The sequence below is a fragment of the Gnatocerus cornutus genome, chromosome 5 (assembly GCF_029298725.1).
Source record: "Gnatocerus cornutus isolate USDA-ARS CGAHR chromosome 5, icGnaCorn1.1, whole genome shotgun sequence".
In the NCBI taxonomy this organism is placed as follows: domain Eukaryota; kingdom Metazoa; phylum Arthropoda; class Insecta; order Coleoptera; family Tenebrionidae; genus Gnatocerus; species Gnatocerus cornutus.
Genome location: NC_142237.1, coordinates 2,348,098 through 2,358,886, shown reverse-complemented (window position 1 = coordinate 2,358,886; position 10,789 = coordinate 2,348,098). Strand labels below are relative to the sequence as shown.

The 10,789-nt window shown below is 33.0% G+C and overlaps 1 protein-coding gene across 1 annotated transcript; it reads right to left on the bottom strand.

The window, feature by feature from the left end:
* Positions 1-8,707: 8,707 nt before the first annotated feature.
* On the bottom strand, positions 8,708-9,434 carry LOC148173683 (uncharacterized). Its single transcript, XM_088036743.1, has 2 exons — positions 9,258-9,434; positions 8,708-9,207 (listed from the first exon to the last, which is right to left on the bottom strand). Exon 2 carries the CDS (start codon positions 9,202-9,204, stop codon positions 8,863-8,865), a length of 342 nt encoding a protein of 113 aa, XP_087892869.1. The 5' UTR covers positions 9,205-9,207; positions 9,258-9,434; the 3' UTR covers positions 8,708-8,862.
* Between the last annotated feature and the right edge of the window lie 1,355 nt (positions 9,435-10,789).

Below are 10,789 nucleotides of genomic sequence, written 5' to 3'. Positions count from 1 at the left end.
TTACGACTAACTATATACAAAGTAAACATATTAATTTATACAGATTTTAATGCTAATTCTAGAAAGGTGTCAAACCTAATTTGACGATCTATATCGAAATGACCCCAAGCGAGTGTTTTTGGTGTTTTTTTTATTAAAAACCTTTTATCGTCCAAACCAGAAAGAGCGACCTTGTTTCGTAATTCAGAAAACATTTCGTGTAAATAAGATTTAAAAACAGACATACAACAAATAATTGTAGCATTTGTTTCAACAACTTTTACATAATCCAAAAGTTGTAATTTAGTTTCGGTGATGTGTTTACTAATACCTTTAGCTCTTTTAATTAGTTTATTTTCTAATTCAACACAATAAGCTTTTGCACCCGTTCCATAAAACGCTTTCACCGCCTGTTCACAAAATTCCACTTTAAAATTTCCTAGTTTTGATTTATTTGGGGTAATACCATAAGGGTTATTGCGTGGGAAATTTGATAAATCAAAGCGTTCACTGCTTGCTTGAATATCTTGGTAAACATCATCACAGAAAATCTCTAAAATGAATGAATCGGTGTCGGTGTATAATAAATTTAGATTATTTCTATATTGGGGTTGTAAAAAGTCATAATAAAAACCATACATGACATACTTGGCCAATTCTAAAATACAAAATCCAACATAAACAGGTTTATCATACACGATTTTCACTCTATTCATTTGAATTGCAACCAGTTCTTCACAAAAAATTGTACAATTTTTAAAACTTGCTTTAGATATCCAAGTTTCAGCTCCAAATTGTTTCCCTCTCTTACCCCAGTGTGAAGCCAATTTTATATCAACACGTTTATCAACATTTTCTATACATTTACCATACACGCTATTAACGAGTAATTTAAATAAATCTTTTTCAAATTTTGTTTGTGCTTTATTGCGTAAATTTGTATTCAAAGCAACATACTTTTGAAGCCAATTGGATTGTTTAAATTTTAATATTCTATGAATTTTTATCAACTGTAAGCCATGTTTAAGACACTGCTTTAAATTTTTATAATGAATAATATAGTTAGTTTTGTTATATAAATTTGGAATTAATTTTGGATATTTACTATTGGGTGGTAATATGCTTTCGGGGCAAAACGGCATATCATTATGCAAATCATGTAAATCTTCGGAATACTGCAAATCAACTTCCAAAACGTATCCGATATCCGACTCATCTTCAAGTGTAAAAATATCGAAAAGCTGAATTTCTTCATCAGTTAAAAATTCGAACGCACCAAAGGGTAGTTTTTGTATCATTGAAAAGCCATAGAGATTAGTAGCGTCAAAATAAGTTATATAACTTGTTGGAAGCGAGTCATCATAATTTTTTAAATATTTATTATTGGCGGTGGCATATCGTTTGATACAAGAACTAACACCACCTCGAATACCTTTTTTAAAAAAATGAAGCATATCTATATCGGTTAAAAGTTCCAATTTTACTTTAGTAGATTTTAGCATTGCATCCCAACTAAGCGATGGAGCGGTTACATAATGAGCAGGATCTAATTTATAATGTTCCAAACAAATACTTCTAAAATTTTCAAAAATATCAGCCAATAGTAACACATCAGTTTTTAAATAAATATCAGAGTAATCAGCCAAATTTGTACATTTAAACACATTCCATACTTTTTGAGCTCTCTCATAATCCGAATCAGATATTGGTTGTTCTCTAAGGTTATCGAAAAATTCATCTTTTGTTGGTAAATTTGGATAATTTAATTTTGAAAAATCATCAATGAAGGAATAGGGGAAAACACCCTTTTGTCTAATCAAACAAAATTCCTCATCAATACTAAAATATTTGTTTACAATATTACATTGGTGTGATTCCAATGTATTTGCCAATTTTTCCAATGATGTAGCTAAAAATTGAAATGAATCCACGAATCGTAATTTTAAATATTTTGGTTGAATTTTGCCTGTTGCATCTGGATAGTTACCGACATGAACATACTTTCCAAAAGTTATATATTTTTCGGTAGTTTTACCAATTACATCCAACTTTTCTTCATGACAAGCTAATCTTTTGATAAATAAATGACAATCATAATTTGATAAATTGTGAAATACTACTGGTATAAAATTTGGAATCTGATACTGCAAGTTACATGATTGGTGGACTGTACCGTTAAAACTACCTGTAAAATGATTGTGATCGCGAACTTTTACATCATTTTGTTTAAAGGGTTGTTCACATAAATAGCATTCCGTTGCCATGAAATGTTGATATTGTTGTTCTGGAGTTAGAGGAATCATTGGTTTTATAACACTAAAATAATTTTCGTATAAATGACGAACTTCAGCATCCAAAGCTGCTACAAAGTCATCAATACACTTTTCACCACGAAACAGTACAAATTTGGATAGAGAATCATTAAACGAACAGTGCAAGTAATATGCACAAGAGTATGGAATGTGTTTAAACGTTTTCATAGAAAATGATTCAGTTGGATTAGGTGAAACTGTACTTAAAGGTGTCAACATGGCTTCACAATCGCAATAGAAAATAAATGGGATTGGTAATTGACGTTGGAAAGCAGTAAATTCTAAAATATCTTCCCGAACTGTTTTACCAAATTTATTAATAACTGGATCTTTTGAGGGTAATTTCGTAACAATGTGGTTGCAATCATTTTCTAAATGTCTATCAAGTAATTTTTGAGTAGTGAACGATTGTAAACAACCATCGCAGAAAAATATTTTACCCTTATGTCTTGACATTTGACTTCTAACAAGTTTAGGTAAATTTATTATTGTGGCATAATGTTGATTACCACAACCATCTTCCAATAATAAGAGATTGATATGAGTAGCTCTTTTATTTGTTGTATAGTATAAAGGTCCGACTATATCATGAGTTCTCTCACCCTGGTTTGAACACGCTTCTAATCCATAAACATTTATAGAAATATTGTTTTGAGATTCAAAAATTTTTATCTGATCTAATTTAACCGGAAATTCAATATTACTAAAATCACATACGCTATTAAAGTCTTCGTAAGATGTTGTTAAGGTCTTTTTCCCATTCGGTTTTCTTAACGCAGCCACTATGGCCCAGGCGAAGCAAAATACATCTCTGTTGACTACGTTTAAAACTGCCTGCTTTTTCGCAATGTACGGTGGAAGTCTGATGTAAGAGGAAGCTCGTAGTGGGTTGTAATAGTTGATTTTAATATCGAGGTGTAATAATTTAATTAAAGACCATCCTAAAATAATAGAAAATTAATTCTACAAACATGATGTAATGCTTCTTACCAGATTGTCTCTCTGCAAACTCCAACATTTTTTCATGCAGTTGCTCCCTCTGATCATTTATGTAGTCTGTTAAATCTAAACCAAAAGTGATAATCTTGTTTGGAGTCGTAAACGATTTGACCTCAAACTCATCCTCAGCATCCGACTGCTTTACGTAAAACCCAAACAATTCTAGATTCACTTTTAACGTTTTCATTTTCTGTAAATGTAACTTTAGTAACTGTTTGAATTTTGAATCAATGCTCGCAAAAAACTGTTTCAAATCTATATAATCCATATCGGGGTAAAGTCGGTAGGTCGCAATTCTACTTTTAAACGCACTCTGAATTAACGCCACACCATCTTCTACTTTAAACAAACTTTTTTGTAGATGTTGAGCACTTTTGTAATGGTTGCAAAGAGATGTCTGAGGAATGGTGATTTGACAGCTTTCACAAAATGCTAAAAGTAAAACATAAATTAATAATTATTAACAACTTGTTAATTACCGGTTGATCTTTTTGAATTGGGTACTGAATCAACCGCTCTCTTCCTTTTCCCTTGACTACTCTGTAAACGTCTGTTGCAAGCAGCTTCACTATGCTTCAAACGGGTTTCTTTGGTTTTGAATAGAAAACCACATTTTTCACATGGGAACTTGATCTTTAATTAAAACCAATTAGTACCCATTATTTGATAAAAATTATCACATACCTCCTTTGTAAAGAGAGTATCCTTTATAAACAATGAAAAAACATGATAATTTTGATTTATACTCCTCCAACATTAAACATAAAAACAAGACATAAAAGTGTCGATTAAAAAATATCTTTTTTACGCAATTTAATCAAACACTTTCTTTTTGATATGGCAGCTTTACGTTTTCTTTCAATTCTTTTAATAATTTTGTCATCTAATTCTTCATGTACTGGGGAAGGAATATTGGCATATAGGTCATCTTCCTCATCAGGAAAGGGATTAGGAGAAGGAGGAGGAGGAGGAGGAGTATTTATAAACATTGTTGGAGGTGTTAATAATTTTTCCAAATTAGAAGTGTTACTATCGAATAAGTTTGGTGAAAAAATAATTTCAGATTTTGGGGTAGATGTTATAGAGGGATTAAAATCGAACGACTCATCGGAGGAGGGGGCTGCCTTTCCCCACGACTCGTTAAAGTCAGATTTATTAAATGAAAATGATAAAACACTCTCACTTTTCGACTTTACTGATGGATCTGAATTTGAGCGACGTGAGATTATATATGTTTTTGAAAGTGGAGAAGGACTATCAACAGTTTCAAACAATGAATCTGATAAAACGGGTAACGATTTGTCAGGGGTGGAAGGGTTTGGAAAAAACGATTCAATTAGTTCTTGAGTTTCAAGGTTTAGCATTTTCGAAATATAATTTTGAATATCAGACTCATGTTTTATATCTAATATTGTAGGAGTCGTCACACTTCGTTTAATGTCTAAAGTGGTGGGTGGTTGCACCAAAATATTTTCAAGAATAACTATTTTTTTGTAAGGGTTACAACCAGGTTCACCCTCCAGACATCTTTGTAAAAGCGTGGTACTTACGGGTTCTGATGAAGAATGCTGTGTTTCAACATGTGGAGTAGAGGGTGGATTCTCTACGTTCTGTTGTGAACACTTATGACACTCACACCCTCTCGACGTAGAGGGTTGACTACACGGTTGAAAAGATTCTATAAATTTTTTCATTGTTTATGGTATAATGTTTACAGTGCTAACGAGAAAGCAAACTGAAGTAGGACTGTACTCCTTAATCTTTTATATGCAACTGCAACCATGCAATTCTACAACCCCCCTCTTTTCAGGAAATCACAAGGTTAACCTTGTTTTAAACATTATTTTGAACAAAGGAAATAAATCTATTTTAATTTTTTTTATTAACATCGATATTAAAAAATGCCTTCGCTAACATCTTAACATTGCTTAGAGCACAGATACAATTTTGTGATGTATGACTCATACAGGAAGGGATACCGTATTGAAGACTTGGATTTTCGGGAAGTAGAATTAAATCCTTGTTTAAAAATGTTCGAAGATAATTAGCTTTTTCAAGTCCTTTAACATAAATCTTCTTAACATTCTTCACCACTGTTTGTAGAATAACCTTGAACTTTTCCTGTTCAATCCATCCGGTCTGCCACTTTATACAATGGTGGAACTTCATAAGCCATTTAGCTTGTCTTTTTCGATCGTTGGATAATTTTGAAAATTTAAAGGGTTCTTGGAAAACATAATGTTCCATTTGTAGATGGTTATTTAAAATTGCCAATTCTTTAACAATAAATGTTTTCTTTCCCACATAAAAACCTTGAACGTCCACAATCACACTATCGGTCTCCATTTCACACTCCTTTTACAGCTTTCGTTAGAGGATTATATGAAAACATTCGATCTGATATTAAAAGGGCAAAGATATTTGTATTTGCTTCGATAGGTTTTTCTGTTTCTAACTCTATTCTAACAGATACAGCTTGTTGTGCTAAATTGCTTCGTTGATTACTGGTATCGATGTGAATCAGTGGATATTTTGTTATAAACTGCTGTAGTGTAATGTTGACTTCACTTTTATTGATATTATAAAAAGTTGATCTAAATTGAGTGAACATTTCATATAATGTTGACACTTGATTCTGCTCAAATGAAACATTAATGTTTTCATATGGATATACCTCATTGTTTAGATAAACTCGAATATTTGTGATATTACAATTATCAAATTCACTGAAATCTTTTTTTAAATTCCCTTCTCTATCAGTTTGGAAGGCTATTAAAATGTGTCTAGGCGTTTCAAAAGTGGTTGTTGTTTTTACTGGCCAATTATGTTTTTTTGTTCCTGGTATGAGAGGACATGTATGTAAATCCCACGTTCTAAAGCCGACCATCAAATCTTTTCCTTTTTCAATTATTTTTGTTAGAGCTAATTCTTCTTTTAAATTTGGTGTAATATGTTTGTTTCTCCATACAATCTTATCAATGACAACGGTAGCTTCCTCGGTTGAATTTTCTTTTTTGTTAATTAGTGCGTTTTTATCGGTATTACTTCTAATTAATATTAGTTCTTGAGGCATATTTACAAGAACTTTATCAAAATCTTCCATCATACCGAAAATCATACTTAATGGTATGCAAGCATTAAATTTCCCATTTTTTACAATCGTACAAGGTTTATCTGGGAACCATCCTGCATTTCCTAATTTAATACTTTCAGCTTGATTAAACGAAACCAATCCTTTTATGGTTGAAGTTATTCCTGGTTTTGTACAAGAATCAATCTTATGACCATTGAGCTCTAGTCGAATTTCGTTAAATAGGGATAATATACCGTTTGACACTAACTCTGTATCTGTTGCAATTTGTGAAGTATCATTTGCCTTGACTATTTTTCCCGAGATATAAAGATAACTGTCTTTTGGAAAAACACACAAATCTTCCTTGAGACTTATTCTGATTTCATCATTGTGATTAAAATTAGAAAAATAACTTAGCGAAGATTGAAATTCCTTTCTAGTTATACTATCATCGATAGATATTGGATCTTGAACATTCAACATTTTACACGAGTTTAAATCCAAGACTTATTAAAAATTGTTTGTTAGTTGTAGTTAACACTTCCACACACTTCTTCTTACTAACTAGTTTCTTACATGAATAGGGTTTATAAGGTTTGAACAAAAGACCCATACCTTAACCTTGCTTCTGTAAATTTACTACCACTGTCACGGTTTCGTTTTGGAAATTGATGAGTTTCCCCTCTTGATCTACTATTTTAAGGGTTATATTTCGAATCTTATCGGTATTGAGTGGGAGGTATGTTACATGTTCAGGGGCCTCTATTATTTTGAACCCTGGTGGGACAGAGATACTAAATAAATGTAGGGTATGCGATTCTTTTCCGTTTTTAAAACTACCCACTGTCACATTAGATTCTATACAAATACTAGACACTCTCATTATTTCCGCTATGTTATCTGATTCAAGCCCGGTATTTTTTTTAATTTTTTTCGTTGAAGTGAAACCAAAAAGTGGTCCGATTGAGTTAGGTATATTAAAATCTATTTCATGTGTTGACTTAATATGTGTGTGGAGAGTATTTGGATTTCCATATAATTCCAAAACAGCGTCGGGAAAATCTTTTCCAATTTGTTTATTTAAATAGTTCGAAATATCTTGTAACTGATAACACCCAATAGGAATTGTATACACCTTTCCACCAAACTTGAACACATTAATGTCTGAATCTACATTTGGAATACTATTGAACGCTTCAAATGAAACTAATCCTAACACATATGTCCCATCTTCAATTTCCACGGGTGGGTTGAAATCAGCACTTAAAACAGATGATTTTCCAGTAAATACAAACAACATTTTGCTTCACTTATTTCTCCTTTAATGATCGATTTCTTCTCCGAACATTTGTATATAAAAAGTTTACACACAATTGTCCACAATTATGTGATTCAAATTTTTGATATCTATCATGATTATATCTGATTTTATTCATCCGATTATCACTTTTAAAATATTTCACAGCTTCTCTTGGGGGTGGTAATTGTCCCATACTGTCGAAATAGATTACATTGTTTCGTCGTTTTATATAAGCTGTCCAATGTGTTCCTTCACTTTTAGAATGATCCATATTGATGATACCAGTTTCATATAATTTAATCCGGTGGGGTAGTTTTGTTCTCATAAAAATCCCACGGAAATATGGAATTTTTAATTTTTTTACTATTGTAGCGAGTTCAATATTATTTAACGCCCGTTGCGTTTTCCAGAATTTTTTAAATACCATTGATAAGGTCCTAGATATAAACCTTTTCCACTTTTCTTTCCCAACCCTTTCCCTGTACTAAGAGTATTTAGGCTTTCCATAGCTTTATTATGGCGTTGTGTTTCTTCCAACATTTGTTTATCTGATTTAGCTTTATTTACCGCTGTAGCAATACCTGCAGCTCCACCCCCTAACGCTCCAAGAGCCCCTAATAATGGAAGAAGAAAGGGTAGAAACCCTCCACGTTTTGCTGCTGTAAAGTTGGGTGCTTTTACTACCCGAGTTTTACGCGATTTTCGTTTACTCTTCTTCACACCTAAACCGATCTTCACTTTACCCTTCATTATATTTTTAACTAAAAAAGCTGCTGCTTTTTCACCTACTGAGGCGTCTTTTGATTTAAGTCTTTCACTCGCTTGTTGAATTAATTCACGATCAGCCTGATGTCGGGTTGGTAAATCGGTGGATTTACTGTATACAATGTCGTGTTTTTTACAATACTCGTCTAGTGGATTAATACCCTTATCACCTCTTGCTAATCTTTTATCTAATTGAGTTCTGGGACCGCAGAAGCTTTTAGAGGAAAGAATATTGTATTGGGATGGTATATATTTTTTTAACTTACTTATATGAAGGAATATGCCACTCTATATTCTTTATTTTATCTAATGTTCTTTTAATAATTGAACCTCCTGTTTTCTTCTTAGTAACACACGATTTTCTTTTCATGCTTTTAATCTCTACACATATTCAAGACTAATACAATATATGTTTTCACATGCCTTATATACCTCTAATCACTACTTATCTCATCATCGGACCAAGATTCAAAACAGGTTTCATCCCCCAATCCACTATCACTACTACTTTCGAATTCTTCATCAGTGTCATAATATATTTCACTTCGCACTGCAGAAGTATAGTCTATATAATACATAATTTGACACTCCTCTTCACCCCTACAACTTCTTGGTCCCTCATCACATATAATTAAATTACAGTGATGGCACTGATAATGAGTTGGTCCGACTGAATGGATATGATAAAGCGTCAACCAATTTTTTTGTTGAAGCTTAATGCACCATTTACAGATGAAATCTTCCTCTTCATCTTCCCAAACTTTGTAACAATACATATTCTAAAAAATAATAATTACTTCTGGTACCCATAAATTACTCACTTGTTAACCTTTTTCACTTTCACGTATGCGGATGCAACTAAACTGCATGAAGGTGCATCCGACAGCAATAAGGAAAACTAAAAGACCTTGAACCGTCTGGCTAAAGTCCTTCGTAATAAAGGAGGGGACTTCTTATAAAACACCGTCAATCATATCAGTTGATAGTTAGTCGCAACAATGGGTAAGAAGCTCTTCTGTAAGTATTCTTCAAATTATTAACAATTGTTAATTACTTTATTTTTAACAGTGGTTCAATGTGGTTTGGTAAAAAACCATTGGGTGAAGCCCAAAAACTTGGCTAAACATTTAGCCAAGTGTCGGGCTGCCTTGGTCGCGCCGCCTCCACTGTCAGAGGACCCATGGCAGCCACCATTTGAACCTAAGGAGGAGCGGTATAAGTTTGTACAACTCCCCATCTTCTTTTGGGATGAGGAGTTGTGGGCTTAAGACCCTAAATATGTATAGTTTATTTTTTTATTAATAATAAAAAACTTTTTTTTAATCAACTGTTTATTTAACCCAACTCGTAAGTATGATAACAAATATCCATCCTGTATATGATCTACAATCCTACATCCTGAAGAAATGAGTAAAAAATATCCATCCATTCTTTACATGAGTGGCGTTCAAGGTTAAGGAGACCCTGCATAGACATCAAATTAAACAATCCATTCTGTGGTGTTCAAAGCCACTTTTTTTCACTCAGCTTTGCTTAACTTTTCCGTCATTTTTAAGCAGCAACTGCTGCTGAAAAACTTGAAAGGTTTTTCTGAAGATCGAGAATCGATCTTAAAAAGAAACCGTAGAGCTGCAGGCTGCAATGACGAGTCATAGGTGTGCATTATTCGGTCAACGTCTCCGCAAGGTCAACAACATTTCTTTAACAGTATTTATTATAAGTCAACATTATACATACAATTTTTGTAATAAGTAGGATGATCACAATATATTCAATCCTATAAAACTTTTTATTACTAACACAGAGTTTTGCAAAACCACAATCCTTTGAATACTTGAGATGTTCTTCGGAAATTACATCCGTTGAACGAAATGATCCCAGCTCGATGTTGCAATGAAAACAGCGCACAATATCGAACTTCTTGAGGTAGTAAAACCCGTTGTTGGCTAATTTTAATGGATCAACATCTTTTAGCGGCCAATCGTGAAATGTCAACAACCGATCTTCAAAACACTTCATTTGTCTCAACGGGTATTCGATAATATCTTCGGTCATGGTGATTACTCATCAATTAATGACGGAGAGCGAGACTGGTGAGCACTGGGTTCAAGGCCAAATAAACTATTCTGTGGCGTTCAACTGTTAGGAGACCCAAATCAATGTATGTCGATAATAATTTGGTTATCACTGCCATGTTGTCACTAATGGTGTTGTATTGTAAGGTTCCACTGAAGTCACTTTGAAAAATATCTCCTTACAATCCTTACACGGTTTTCCATATTCTTGAATGCATTCCCTCAATTTCTTCTCATCACAAATGACGTCGATGGTAAATTCGGTACTATCAAACGTTTCACATGG